Below are 16852 nucleotides of genomic sequence, written 5' to 3' on the forward strand. Positions count from 1 at the left end.
AGGCCCCCTCCTACCCCGCGACTGTCTCTGCCTGTCAATCAGCACGCTAAAAGCATCTCAGGCAGAGGCTATTGCAGCCTTGAGATGCTTTTAGCGTGCAGATTCCACACAAAAACTCAGACTGCGATCGCTGCCACTGCAGCGATCCAGTCTGAATTACCCCCTGAATTAGCACCACTGTGCTCTGTCTTGGACTGATCTGGATTATTTTGGACATGGAGCCTAAACCCATAATCATGGGACTAGTGGTAATGTCATTTATAACACAATTTCTCAACAGTGAATATTACACAAAGCTTTACCTGGTACTCAAACGTGGAATCTCCAGCCCCCTCAGGCCCAAGCCCTGCCAAACGCTCTTTCTCCCGTTGCTTGGCATGTTGGCGTAGACAGAATATAACAACTGAGGCAATGACTATACCAGCTATACAGGCCAAGGCAATAAAGATGAGGAGAACAAATCGGAAGGTGTCCCCAAAGTGCGTGGCGTGAGGGTAGGTGGTGGCATTGCTCCGCTATAGATAGAGAAGAACACACATGTAGTCCGGAACTCATGCAAATTTCCAGGGTGCATACAAAATCAACAAACATCCTTAACATGCACCATATTATGGATAAAGGATACATGACCTAGACACATGATCCTTGAAACATATCCCTTATTCAGATATGGGATCTCTCTAGTATGGACACTGGTTATATACAAGTTAACTTGGTCTAATGTACTTTTCCAACATCACAAACAGGTCATGTATTTTATAACATACAACCCAGCACAGCATAGCAGTACCTGCAAGTGTTGTTATTTTAGGGGGATGAAGTCATGATCCCGGCGGTTGGGATCCTGGCCGTCAGCATACCGACGCCGGAATCACTGCTGCCAGAATGCCGGCAGGGGGCCGAGGGCTATTCCCACTTGTGGGTGTCCACGACACCCATAGAGTGGGAATAGAACCTGTGGCAAGCCACCGAGCCCGCAAGAGTCTTCATTGCACTCACCCCCCTACCGGCATTCTGGCGGCCCGGGATCCCGGCGTCGGCATGCTGACCACCAGGATCCCGACCGCCGGTAACCCGAACCCAACCCATTTTCGGAGCATTTACCGCAGATATTCCCAACTGTAGTCCTCAAGGCACACTAACAGTCCAGGTTTTAGTGATATTCATGCTTGAGCACAGGTGACTGAATTAGTAGCTCAGTTATTTTGATTTAACCATCTGTGCTGAAGCCTGGATATCACTAAAACCTGCACTGTTAGTGTGCCTTGAGGACTGATGTTGGGAATGCCTGCTTTACCAGGCAAGAGCTACACCTGCAAAGTTTCTCCCACAATATACCAGGCTGCACTTTAATATGTGGTTTTTATACCAACTACCAAATATATATTATTCATCTTCATAAGAAAAAAGAGAATTACATTTGTCATGTATCAGTCACAACTGAGATCACCTACAGGCGTGGATAGAAGATGTTTTGTCTTTGTGGGATCATGACCTCATGACTACACCAACTTGAGCGCAAATTGAGTCTGAGCAATGGAATACACTTAAAAAAAAAGGTTGTGAATATATATTCACTAATGTCACCTCATACCTTACGCATTAAAATATCAGACTAGATAGCAGATTGATCAGATAGCTCCTATCTATACTTACTGATGTCATGTGCTGAAATAGTTGGAAAAAAACAACAACCCAAGCTTTTATAATGGAGTATTAAAGGAATTGTTGTGCAAGCTGAACTGTTACATTGTAACTCCACTGTCTCTGTATACACCTATACACCTGTACATTCAGAGAACAGACATCTACTGGGATTCTACGTAACTGTCCTATTTACAGTAGTTCTGACAATATAGGGTATAATATAATGAATACAGACACTTACTGAAATGGCTCATTGCACGGGCTGGACTTAATTACACAAATATGATTGAAAAGTAAATTAAATACCCAATATACGCAGAGTATATATATATATATATATATATATATATATATACTGTATATAGCGTTATAAAATAAAAGGTACACGTATAAGCACATAATTCTAATTTGCATTAGGCATCCTTTTACCTTAAACACTGCTTTGCCCAAAGAGCTTGCAATCTATGCATCAAATACATTGGAAGTTTGTCAATCTTTTCAAGGTCAAAGTAAACGGGGAACATCAGATTCATCTTCACTAATCCCGCTCAGATAAAAAGGGCCAGGCTATGCTGCTTTGTAATTTTTAGATTCAACAGAACATGGTGCGGATGGCTGCTATACAGAAATGTGAATTAATGCTAAAATGTTTTTCTCCATTTTGAGCCACCACCCCAGTGCACAGAAAGCCGGAGCAGAGGTATTATTCCTATAGAACTTACCTAATGGGAGCTGAGATGGGGTTTTGCAGCAGGTCAGTCTGAGCTCTTTACACAGTTCTCCAAGAGGAGGAGGGAGACACAGTGATAATACTGTGATCCCAGGCCCTGCACCTTATTCATGTAACAAACATACAATGATGAGGCCCATAAGAGAGTGGCACAGGGGGACAAATGAAAGGAGATCAAAACAGGATGATGAGAAATGAGGAAGGAGAAGTGAAAAATGCTAATGTTCCAGAAAGCGGGAGAGGATGGAGGCTTCCAGGGGATCTGTGGAATGAATGAGAAGGTTTCAAATGCAGAAGGGGCACAAAGAGATAGAACACAAAAGATGGGAACGATGGAGAGATCTGTACAGAGGAGGACAGAGTACTGATGGAGAATGAGAGAGGTGGGAGCAGCAGGCAGGGTGTGTGGGTTGGGGTCTCTGATACCCTCTCTCTGCCACGGTTAGCTCCCTGGAATATCAGCTTCTCCGTCACAATCACAGCACTTGTCACATCAAAAGAGGTTACCATGACAACAGCTCCATGTTGCTGAGGAAAGGCGTCTCCACTCATAGACGTCCTCCCTCCCTCTCTCCCCCCACCTAACAAGAGACCGACACCTCCCATATTTACCCCTTTTCCTGCAGCTGGACGACACCTCCCCCACACCCCTCACCGAGAGCCCTTCCCCCACATTAACCTGTTATCAGTAAGATGAGACAAGAACCATGTCACAACAGAAAACATTAAAACACCCCAGACTCAAAGCATCCATTACTGTCACACCCAGAGTCACAGACACACTGCAATCACGATTGCCACATCCAGAAAAACACACACACTAGCGCACACACACGCACATCCAAAAATGACAATTAGGAGCTGGTTGGTTGGTAGTTTATCACTCTCCACTTTATCACTTTTCAAGGCTTAGTACATCTGCCCCACAGTATCCAGAACTGTCACATCCAGAATCACAAATACATAGGACTGCCACACAGGGAGTCACCAACATCCAGACCTGTCAGATCCAGAATTACAGACACACAGCAGACTGAATTGTCACGTACAGAAACACAGACATACAGCACCCAGAACCGTAACATCTAAAAGCACATACACTCTACATCCAGAACTGTCACATACAGAATCGCACAACATCCACAACTGTCAAATCCAGTATTACAGACACTATCACACCCAGAAACACAGACACAGCATCTAGAACTGTCACATAAACAATCACCCAACGTCCAGAACTGTCAAATCACGTATTATAGATACATAGCATTAAGAATGACCTATCACACCCAAAATCTCTGACATACAGCATCCAGGACTGTCACATCCCAATCATTGGCACACAGTATCCAGAATTGTCCCATTCAGAACCACAGACATAAAGCATCCAAGACTCTCATCCAGAAACACAGATGCATAGCATCTAGACCTGTTCCACCCAGAATTACAGACAGCATCCAGAACTGTCACTCCAGAAACAGGTGTGGATCATAGGGTCGAAAGTAACTAGGTCGACCACTAATGGTCGACACCTGAAATAGGTTGATGCTGTCATTAGGTCGACGTGGACAAAGGCCGACATGAGTTTTAAAAAAAAAACATTTGGTGTTGTCTTCTTCGTAAAGTAACCGGGAACCTCAATTAGTGCACCATATCCCCTCTCATGGCGAGCAAACTTAGGGCAGGTTACTATTCCCAACCGTAGTCCTTTTTGAAAAAGTTAAAAAAATGAAGAGAAAAAAAAAAAACGTGAAAAACCCATGTCGGCCTTTTCATGTGTCGACTTTTGCCATGTCGACCTAGTGACCATGTTGAACTAAGGCATGTCGACCAATAGTGGTCGACCTAATGAGTGTCGACCTAAGTGCTATCGACCTAAAGACCAGATACCCCAGAAACACAGGCACACAGCTTCCAGAACTGTCACATCCAACTATAACTATAGGTCGACAGTCATTAGGTCAACCCCATATGGTCAATAGGCACAAGGTCGACATGGACAAATGGTCGACATGGACAAAAGGTTGATACTGGAAAAAGTCAATAGGTTTAAAAGATCGACAGGTTAATGTGGTTGACATGGCAATAGTCGACATACATATGGTCGACACATATTTTGGCATTTCTTCATGTATTTGGACTTTTTATGTTCTTGACTATCCATGTCACAAATCATAACCTTTAGTAACCTTGTGGCGAGCGAAGTGGAGTAAGACACCGTGCCCAAAGCGTGGTGCGCGAAGCGAGCCTGAGAATGCATTTCTACAAATGATATTACCAGGTAATAAAACTATCCACACTAACTCCATTGCCACGTCAACATTTTGCCCCTGTTGACCTTTCTAGTGTTAACCTTACATATGTTGACCTTTTGTCCATGCAGACCTTGTGCCTGTCGACTATATGGGGTCGACCTAACGACTGTACACCTACTGAATGTAGATATTCTATACCACACCCCAGGACTGTGTAACATCCAGAATTACAGTCAGACCCACAGCATCCGGTATCCGGACTCCAGGTCGACAACAAAAAGGTCGAGACACCTTAGGTCGACGCCAATTGGTCGACACACCTTAGGTTGACATGGACAAAAGGTCGACACGGACAAAAGGTCGACAGGAACAAGGTCGACATGAGTTTTTCACACTTTTTTTGAACTTTTTCATACTTAACGATCCACGTGGACTACGATTGGAACGGTAATCTGTGCCGAGTGAAGAGGAGTGGAGCGAAGGCACCATGCCCGAAGCATGGCGAGCGAAGCGAGCCATGCGAGGGGACGCGGTGCACTAATTGGGGTTCCTGGTCACTCTACGAAGAAAACGATACAATTTAAAAAAAAAAAAAATCATGTCGACCTTTTTCCATGTCGACCTTGTTCCTGTCGACCTTTTGTCCATGTCGACCTTTTGACCATGACGACCTAAGGTGTGTCGACCAATTGGCGCCAACCTAAGGTGTTTCAACCTTTTTGTTGTCGACCTGGAGTCCCAGACCCCAGCATCCAGGAGTCTTACATCCAGAAACACAAGCATGAGGCATCCGAGACCATCCAGAATCACATACACATAGCATCCAAGACTGTCATATTTAGTGTCATAGACACAGCATCCAAAACTGTCACACCGAGAATCACAGGCAAACAGCATTCAGAATTGTCACATCCAGAATCACAGATACACAGCATCCAGAATTGTCACAACCAGATCACAGATACACAGCATCCAGAATTGTCACACCCAAATCACAGATACACAGCATCCAGAATTGTCACACCCAGATCACAGATACACAGCATCCAGAATTGTCACACCCAGATCACAGATACACAGCATTCAGAATTGTCACACCCAAATCACATATACACAGCATTCAGAATTGTCACATCCAGATCACAGATACACAGCATTCAGAATTGTCACACCCAAATCACAGATACGCAGCATCCAGAATTGTCACACCCAGATCACAGATACACAGCATCCAGAATGGTCACACCCAGATCACAGCATCCAGAATTGTCACACCCAGATCACAGCATCCAGAATTGTCACACCCAGATCACAGATACACAGCATCCAGAATTGTCACACCCAGATCACAGATACACAGCATCCAGAATTGTCACACCCAGATTCCATATACACAGCATCCAGAATTGTCACATCCGGAATCACAGATACACAGCATCCAGAATTGTCACACCCAGATCACAGATACGCAGCATCCAGAATTGTCACACCCAGATCACAGATACGCAGCATCCAGAATTGTCACACCCAGATCACAGATACACAGCATCCAGAATTGTCACACCCAGATCACAGATGCACACTCCATCCAGAATTGTCACACACAGATCACAGATACACAGCATCCAGAATTGTCACACCCAGATCACAGATACACAGCATCCAGAATTGTCACACCCAGATTACAGATACACACTCCATCCAGAATTGTCACATCCAGATCACAGATACACAGCATTCAGAATTGTCACACCCAGAATCACAGATACACAGCATCCAGAATTGTCACACCCAGATCACAGATACGCAGCATGCAGAGTTGTCACACCCAGATCACAGATACACAGCATCCAGAATTGTCACACCCAGATCAGATACACAGCATCCAGAATTGTCACACCCAGATCACAGATAAACAGCATCCAGAATTGTCACACCCAGATCACAGATACACAGCATCCAGAATTGTCACACCCAGATTACAGATACACACTCCATCCAGAATTGTCACATCCAGATCACAGATACACACCATCCAGAATTGTCACACCCAGATTCCATATACACAGCATCCAGAATTGTCACATCCGGAATCACAGATACACAGCATCCAGAATTGTCACACCCAGATCACAGATGCACACTCCATCCAGAATTGTCACACACAGATCACAGATACACAGCATCCAGAATTGTCACACCCAGATCACCGATACACAGCATCCAGAATTGTCACACCCAGATTACAGATACACACTCCATCCAGAATTGTCACATCCAGATCACAGATACACAGCATTCAGAATTGTCACACCCAGAATCACAGATACACAGCATCCAGAATTGTCACACCCAGATCACAGATACGCAGCATCCGGAATTGTCACACCCAGATCACAGATACGCAGCATCCAGAATTGTCACACCCGGATCACAGATGCACACTCCATCCAGAATTGTCACACCCAGATCACAGATACACAGCATTCAGAATTGTCACACCCAGAATCACAGATACACAGCATCCAGAATTGTCACACCCAGATCACAGATACACACTCCATCCAGAATTGTCACACCCAGATCGCAGATACGCAGCATCCAGAATTGTCACACCCAGATCACAGATGCACACTCCATCCAGAATTGTCACACCCAGATCACAGATACACAGCATCCAGAATTGTCACACCCAGATCACAGATACACAGCATCCAGAATTGTCACACCCAGATTACAGATACACACTCCATCCAGAATTGTCACATCCAGATCACAGATACACAGCATTCAGAATTGTCACACCCAGAATCACAGATACACAGCATCCAGAATTGTCACACCCAGATCACAGATACGCAGCATGCAGAGTTGTCACACCCAGATCACAGATACACAGCATCCAGAATTGTCACACCCAGATCAGATACACAGCATCCAGAATTGTCACACCCAGATCACAGATAAACAGCATCCAGAATTGTCACACCCAGATCACAGATACACAGCATCCAGAATTGTCACACCCAGATTACAGATACACACTCCATCCAGAATTGTCACATCCAGATCACAGATACACAGCATCCAGAATTGTCACACCCAGATTCCATATACACAGCATCCAGAATTGTCACATCCGGAATCACAGATACACAGCATCCAGAATTGTCACACCCAGATCACAGATGCACACTCCATCCAGAATTGTCACACACAGATCACAGATACACAGCATCCAGAATTGTCACACCCAGATCACCGATACACAGCATCCAGAATTGTCACACCCAGATTACAGATACACACTCCATCCAGAATTGTCACATCCAGATCACAGATACACAGCATTCAGAATTGTCACACCCAGAATCACAGATACACAGCATCCAGAATTGTCACACCCAGATCACAGATACGCAGCATCCGGAATTGTCACACCCAGATCACAGATACGCAGCATCCAGAATTGTCACACCCGGATCACAGATGCACACTCCATCCAGAATTGTCACACCCAGATCACAGATACACAGCATTCAGAATTGTCACACCCAGAATCACAGATACACAGCATCCAGAATTGTCACACCCAGATCACAGATACACACTCCATCCAGAATTGTCACACCCAGATCGCAGATACGCAGCATCCAGAATTGTCACACCCAGATCACAGATGCACACTCCATCCAGAATTGTCACACCCAGATCACAGATACACAGCATCCAGAATTGTCACACCCAGATCACAGATACACAGCATCCAGAATTGTCACACCCAGATTACAGATACACACTCCATCCAGAATTGTCACATCCAGATCACAGATACACAGCATTCAGAATTGTCACACCCAGAATCACAGATACACAGCATCCAGAATTGTCACACCCAGATTACAGATACACACTCCATCCAGAATTGTCACACCCAGATTACAGATACACACTCCATCCAGAATTGTCACATCCAGATCACAGATACACAGCATTCAGAATTGTCACATCCAGATCACAGATACACAGCATCCAGAATTGTCACACCCAGATTACAGATACACAGCATCCAGAATTGTCACACCCAGATTACAGATACACAGCATCCAGAATTGTCACACCCAGATCACAGATACACAGCATCCAGAATTGTCACATCCAGATCACAGATACGCAGCATCCAGAATTGTCACACCCAGATCACAGATACGCAGCATCCAGAATTGTCACACCCAGATCACAGATACACAGCATCCAGAATTGTCACATCCAGAATCACAGATACACGGCATTCAGAATTGTCACATCCAGATCACAGATGCACACTCCATCCAGAATTGTCACACCCAGATCACAGATACACAGCATACAGAATTGTCACACCCAGATCACAGATACACAGCATCCAGAATTGTCACATCCAGATCACAGATGCACACTCCATCCAGAATTGTCACACCCAGATCACAGATACACAGCATACAGAATTGTCACACCCAGATCACAGATACACAGCATCCAGAATTGTCACATCCAGATCACAGATGCACACTCCATCCAGAATTGTCACACCCAGATCACTGATACGCAGCATCCAGAATTGTCACACCCAGATCACAGATACACAGCATCCAGAATTGTCACACCCAGATCACAGATACACAGCATCCAGAATTGTCACACCCAGATTACAGATACACACTCCATCCAGAATTGTCACACCCAGATCACAGATACACAGCATCCAGAATTGTCACACCCAGATTCCATATACACAGCATCCAGAATTGTCACATCCGGAATCACAGATACACAGCATCCAGAATTGTCACACCCAGATCACAGACATAAGGCACAAAGAACTATTACATGCAGAATCACAAACGGCATACAGTACTGTCATATCTAGAACCACAGACATAACCTAGAGCTGTCACACACAGAATCACTGACACACAGCATCTAGAACTGTCACTGCCAATGTTAAATCCCCCCATCCCCATAATCATTGAAATAGATGCCACCCCAAAGCAGCGTCACACCATCATCTTTCTCTGGGTGAGAGGAAAAGATTTTAGCTGGAACCCATATATTGCAGTCAATCCCACATAATAATATATATAATATACATTAATGACAATAATTACAAATAATGGAAACTAGTAGAGTTGCAAAGTACCCAAAGCACAAGTTTCCATTATACCTAACTTAAGGTGCATACATACAGGGCGTTTTTGCCCAGCATGTATGCACAACGATGATCGCTGACATCGCTGGCAGGACAATAGCTCAGTGCATACACACTGAGCTATTTTCCTGTGCCCAGCGATGTTCACGGGGGGTGAAGCACTTTCCACAGTAGGAGACTGTGGAAAGTGCTTCACTCGGCTGTTCAAACAGCCCGACTGGCGGTGGCGGCCAGTGATTATGCGGGAGCGCGCATCAGCGCTCACCACTCATCGCCCGGCAATATACACTGGCCGAGTTTGAGCTCAAAGTAGCTCAAAATGCCAAAAGTAAGCTACTTTGAGCTCAAAATTGCCCAGTTTGTATGGGCCTTTAGGGTTACCATGAAACCAACCTTAAGAGAACCTACATAACACAGATGCGCACAACTCACAGGGCATGCAGTCTGCACTATCATGTGCTGTCATAAGAGGCAGTGGTCTTTTTTTTTTTTAGATGGAAACAGCTCTGTATCTGCAGTACAATCAGAGAAAATTGCAATGCCCAGGAGATAGCCGAGGGGATCTGTGGGCATTCAGCATTGGCAGGAGTAGCGGGCACTATGTTGCACTGCACTCCGGAGAACTGGACACTTGGCTGCACAGTTATGCAGCAGACGTGTGTCAGTCAGAGGAGGGCTTCAAGTTCCAGGTTTAGATGCTCAAGTGTGTGTGTATGTATACAGGGCTGGATTAACAATAGGGCAGATGGAGCTGCAGCTCCAGGCCCCCATTGAAAATAGGCCCACAGGATCCCCTGCAGAGCAGCCAGTGTTGACAGGAAAAACAAATTCCTGTCACCACTTACTTACTTAGCTCACTTACTTCCCAGATACCCAAGGTACAGTAGCATAGTACTGCAGTGCTAAAACGAGTTTTATGGTAAGAACTTACCTTGTTAAAACTCTTTCTGTGCGGTACACTGGGCTCCACAAGGATTGGACAATGGGGTGTAGAGTAGGATCTTGATCCGAGGCACCAACAGGCTCAAAGCTTTGACTGTTCCCAGAATGCACAGCGCCGCCTCCTATATCTCCCCGCCTCCCAGCACAGGAGCTCAGTTTTTAGTTAACCAGCCCAATGCAGTAGCAGGAAAAGAGACGTCAATGGTTAGTAGCCACATACACCACACTCTCACGACAGGAGAAGTGTCAGCGGCTAATGCCATACCAACCCAAAGAGGCTAAGTGCGTCAGGGTGGGCGCCTTGTGGAGCCCAGTGTACCTCGCAGAAAGAGTTTTAACAAAGGTAAGTTCTTACCATAAAACTCGTTTTCTGCTGTGGAGTACACTGGGCTCCACAAGGATTGGACAATGGGGATGTCCTAAAGCAGTTCCTTATGGGAGGGGACGCACTGTAGCAGGCACAAGAACCCGGCGTCCAAAGGAAGCATCCTGGGAAGGCATAGAACCTTATGAACGTGTTCGCTGAGGACCACGTAGCCGCCTTGCACAATTGATCAAGGGTCGCACCACGTTGGGCCGCCCAAGAAGGTCCAACAGACCGAGTAGAATGGGCCTTAATGTGATCAGGATCCGAGAGGCCAGCCTTCACATAAGCATGTGCAATCACCATTCTAATCCATCTGGCCAGAGTTTGCTTGTGAGCAGGCCAGCCACGTTTGTGAAACCCAAACAAAACAAAGAGAGAATCAGATTTTCGAATAGAAGCAGTTCTCTTCACATAGATACGGAGAGCCCGTACCACATCCAAAGACCGCTCTTTGGGAGACAAATCAGGAGAAACAAAGGCCGGAACCACAATCTCCTGGTTAAGGTGGAACGAAGAAACCACCTTAGGTAAATATCCGGGACGAGTCCTAAGAACCGCCCTGTCATGGTGAAAAATCAGATATGGGGAACTACAAGACAAGGCACCCAGATCCGACACTCTTCTAGCAGAGGCAATAGCCAGCAAGAATACCACCTTAAGGGAAAGCCACTTAAGGTCAGCTGAACCAAGAGGTTCAAATGGAGGCTCATGCAACGCCTCCAAAACCACCAAGTCCCAAGGAGCCACAGGCGGGACATAGGGAGGTTGGATACGCAACACACCCTGAGTGATAGTATGAACATCAGGTAAAGTCGCAATTTTTCTCTGAAACCACACCGACAAGGCAGAAATATGAACCTTGAGGGAGGCCAGACGCAGGCCTAAATCTAGGCCTTGCTGCAGAAAAGCCCTGAAAGAGAAGGTCTGGGCGTTGTGGAAGTAGAATTGGACGCTCTGACGATAGGCCCTGCAGGTCTGAGAACCAGTGCCGTCTGGGCCACGCTGGAGCTATGAGAAGCAGATTTCCTTTTTCTTGCTTGAACTTCCAAATTACCCTGGGCAGGAGTGACACCGGAGGGAACACATACGGCAGCCGAAACCTCCACGGCACCGCCAGAGAATCCACGAATGCTGCTTGAGGATCCCTTGTCCTTGCTCCGAAGACCGGAACCTTGTGATTGTGTCGAGACGCCATCAGATCCACGTCTGGAAGGCCCCACTTTTCCACTAGGAGTTGAAACACTTCTGGATTGAGGACCCACTCGCCGGCATGCACGTCCTGACTACTGAGAAAGTCCGCTTCCCAATTCAGGACTCCCGGAATGAATATTGCCGATATGGCCGGTAGATGGCGTTCCGCCCAATGTAGAATCCGTGAGACTTCCTTCATTGCCAAACGGCTTCGAGTGCCGCCTTGATGATTTATGTAAGCCACTGTGGTGGCGTTGTCCGACTGTACTTGAACAGGATGGTTCTGAATTAAATGCTGGGCCAGGTTCAACGCATTGAAGACCGCCCGCAATTCCAGAATGTTGATCGAGAGGAGAGATTACTCCTTGGTCCACCGACCCTGAAGGGAGTGTTGCTCCAGCACCGCGCCCCAACCTCTTAGACTGGCATCTGTCGTCAACAGGACCCAGTTGGATATCCAGAAGGGACGACCCCTGCACAATTGTTGGTCCCGGAGCCACCAGTGTAGCAACAGACGGACCTCCGGAGTCAAGAAGATCATTTGAGATCTGATCCGGTGAGGCAGGCCGTCCCACTTGGCTAGAATCAGCCTCTGGAGGGGGCGAGAATGGAATTGAGCATACTCCACCATGTCGAATGCTGATACCATGAGGCCCAGCACCTGCATTGCCGAATGTATCGACACTTGCGGATGAGAAAGGAAGCAACGAATCCTGTCCTGAATCTTCAGGACTTTCTCCTGAGACAAGAACAACCTCTGGTTGTGAGTGTCCAACAACGCTCCCAGGTGCACCATGCTCTGAGCAGGGACCAGGGAGGATTTCTTCCAGTTGATGAGCCACCCGTGGGCTTGTAGAAACCGGACCGTCATATCCAGATGACGCAGGAGAAGATCTGGGGAATTTGTCAGGATTAACAAGTCGTCCAGATACGGCAGTATCCTGACCCCTTGACGGCGGAGTACCACCGTCATCACCGCCATAACTTTGGTGAAGACTCGTGGAGCCGTTGTTAAACCAAAAGGTAATGCCCGAAACTGGTAATGTAGGTTGCCAATAGCGAACCTCAGGTATTGTTGATGTGACACTGCTTTAGGAATATGCAGGTAAGCATCCTGTATGTCCAGGGAGACCATGTAGTCCCCAGTTCCAAGGCCAGAACTATAGAGCGAAGGGTTTCCATATGGAACTTGGAAACCTACACAAACCTGTTCAATGCCTTGAAGCTGAGAATTGGCCGGAGGACCCATTCGGTTTCGGGACTAGAAACAGTGGAGAATAGTACCCCCGGCCCCTCTGAGCAAGAGGCACCTGTACGACGACTCCTGTATCCAGGAGGGTCTGTACCACCGAGTGTAGAGTTTTTGCCTTTGTCTGGTCCAAAGGGACGTCTGTCTGGCAAAATTGATGAGGGGGTCGGTATTTGAAGGATATGGCGTAACCTCGAGTGACGACTTCCCTTACCCAGGCATCTGAAGTGGTCTTCAACCATTCCTGGGTATACCTAGAAGCCGGGCCCCTACTCTGGAATTCCCCAGGGGGAGGCCCACCCGGTCATGCGGCAGGCTTATCGGTCTTGGCAGCTGGCTGACGGGCAGCCCAGGCTCTTTTGGGCTTCGGCTTACCAGGTTTGGAAGTGCGGGCCTGCTTCTGGTACGCCTGACCTTTTGCTTTTCCTTAAATTACGAAAGGGTCGAAAGGACGTACCTTTAGCCTTCGACACAGAAGGAGCGGTATTAGGCAGACAGGCAGTTTTGGCAGTAGCCAAGTGAGCCACAATCTTATTTAAGTCCTCCACAAACAGAATATCTCCCTTGAAAGGGAGTACCTCCAGGGTTTTTCTAGAGTTCAGATCCACAGACCAGGATCTCAGCCACAATATCCGGCGAGCCAGGACTGACGTAGTAGAGGCCTTGGCTGCTAGGATACCGGCATCAGAAGCCGCCTCTTTAATATATCGAGAAGCTGTGACAATATATGACAAGCATTGTCTAGCATGGTCAGAAGAGATTTCAGCTTCTAACTCCAAGGCCCATGCTTCAATAGCCTCTGCAGCCCATGTAGCTGCAATAGTGGGCCTTTGTGCAGCACCCGTGAGGGTGTAAATCGCTTTCAGACAACCCTCCACACGTTTATCCGTAGGTTCTTTTAGAGACGTGACGGTAGTGACAGGTAGAGCTGAGGAAACCACCATCCTAGCCACATGTGAGTCCACTGGAGGAGGCGTTTCCTAATTTTTAGACAGCTCTGGCGCGAGGGGATAGCGAGCCAGCATCTTCTTTTGAGGCACAAACTTCGTACCCGGGTTTTCCCAGGGTTCCTGACGTATATCCACTAGGTGGTCAGAGTGAGGTAAAACTTGCTTAACCACCTTCTGACGCTTGAACCTATCTGGTTTCTTAGGAGGGATGGATGGCTCGGGATCATCCGTAATCTGCAGAATTAACTTAATAGCCTCCAAAAGCTCAGGAACATCCACATGTGAACTACCCTCCCCATCAGCTGTATCTGAGTCAGAACCTGAGGGGTCAGTAAATGTGCCGTCTTCATCAGACGAGGTGTCAGTGACAGCAGTGGATTGTGAGGAGATAAGCGCTCGCTTAGAGTACCTCTTGGACTTAGGCAAGCGTTGGTCAGACTTTTTAGTAGTCAAGGACTGGTTCAACATCTTTAATTGAGCAGATAAATCGTCCGCCCACGGCGGGTTAGCTGCAGGGACCACATACGGTTGTACCGGCATTGGGGGTCCCATAGGGGGAGTTAGTTTATGAACTAGCGTATGCAGAAGCGTGGAAAAAGCGGCCCACGGTGGGTCAGTATGTGCCTCCGTTGCCACAGTCCCACTGGGGGGCAGGGAGCCCCCAGAACCAGAGCCCACAGCTGCTATATTCTCCTCATATGGCCCCGTGGCGTCAGCAACACCGGCAGTGTGTTCAGCCCCAGAACCGTTACCCTCAGAAGCAGACATGATATAACTTGCAGTATGAGGTTAACACAGTACAATTATCAGCAGCACTATACCTCTGAACCCAAACCCCTGCGCAGTGTAGTCAGCACTAGCAGAGATAAAGGAGAGATATGGTGACCAAATCACAGAGAAAAATACGTAATACAGTATATCTTTGTGAAAATCCTATATTAGATAACAGCTGACGCACCAAGCCCCCTCAGGTTATGGAATATAGGGATAGCAGGTTGAGTGAAAGACACGAAATGGACACCACTCAGCTATCAAAAGCACACACAAATAGTCACAGTTTGTACAATGCAGAGGTTATTACTGACAATAATACTGCACTGGACTAGCTTACACAGCTATATAACAATAGATATAACAGTACACAGAAAGAACTGGATGTATATCACAGGGTAATTGTACTATAAAACCCTGACTAAGTGCACTCTTTCTTAACTATCACTGTCTAAAAAGGCAGGTAGAATACTTAAGTGTCATGTAAAGGCACAGCGCTGGCAACCAGGCGGCTTTACATAGGAGGATTTGCCCAAGCAGTCCCAGGAACAGTGAGCTGAGGGATAATGGCGCCGCAGACACTGACTGGGAGTGAGGAAAAGACAGCATATGCAGCTCCAGGGTGGGAACACTTGCTAGAAATGGCGCCCTGGGGCTGGGGGAGGGGCTTCAGGTCTAAGCCTTATCCCCTCTGCTGGCAAAACCACCGTGTACTGTGGACGATATAAGAATTGGTTTAAAGAGAAAATCTGACCTGCGCCCATGCCCTGGTGATCTAGTGGGATCGCCTGTATCCACAGTGTCCACCACCAGCGCGCGCGGCCCGCCTCCCACTGACCGCGCCTGATCGCGATAAAGACCGGGTCCAGCAAGCGGGACCCACTTACCACCTCCCGAAGCGCGGCCACGCGATCCTGGAGAGCCCCAGCCGCGTGTGTCTAACGTGAAGAAAACCGGAGCCTCCGTTGTAGGTACCCGGCAACCAGGGCTCGGGAGTGTACAGCGCCGCTGGGAAGAGCTGGAGCTGCAGCAGTGAATGTCTCCTGACATTTACCACCGCTGCTGCCCTTGAAGTCTTTACTTTTTACCTCATAAAAAGCTTTTCTGAGGGCTGCTTGGAGCAGCCCCTCTGTTAAGTGCCTGCTTACTGCAGCACCAACTTAGAAAACTGAGCTCCTGTGCTGGGAGGCGGGGTGATATAGGAGGCGGCGCTGTGCATTCTGGGAACAGTCAAAGCTTTGAGCCTTTTGGTGCCTCGGATCAAGATCCTACTCTACACCCCATTGTCCAATCCTTGTGGAGCCCAGTGTACCCCGCAGCAGAAAATAGTTTTTAAGATAGGATTAGGAACTTCAGGTTCATACAGAAACCAAAACTTGCCTCAGAGGTTCTCTGTCCTCATTTACATGCCGCCGGGCCTGCTGCTTGGAGGAGCTCCTTCCAGACAGTGTTCTTTTAATTCCGTCACAAACTGGCTAACTGCACAATGCGTGCACAGCAGTAACACGAAGCAGGGGTTCAGACAGAACATTAACCTTTGAGCCGGGTGGCGCACTAGGTGG

The 16852-nt window shown here is 47.3% G+C and overlaps 1 protein-coding gene across 2 annotated transcripts in view; it reads right to left on the reverse strand.

Annotated features, from left to right (window-relative positions):
* The window catches only part of PTPRN (protein tyrosine phosphatase receptor type N), a 282930-nt gene that overhangs the window by 80952 nt on the left and 185126 nt on the right, over window positions 1–16852 (reverse strand). For both annotated transcript variants that reach the window (XM_063933845.1, XM_063933846.1), the window contains one exon: window positions 303–515. In XM_063933845.1, the coding sequence (XP_063789915.1) occupies window positions 303–515 (213 nt within the window). The remainder of the gene's footprint in view (window positions 1–302; window positions 516–16852) is intronic.

Source organism: Pseudophryne corroboree, chromosome 7 (assembly GCF_028390025.1).
Source record: "Pseudophryne corroboree isolate aPseCor3 chromosome 7, aPseCor3.hap2, whole genome shotgun sequence".
NCBI lineage: Eukaryota > Metazoa > Chordata > Amphibia > Anura > Myobatrachidae > Pseudophryne > Pseudophryne corroboree.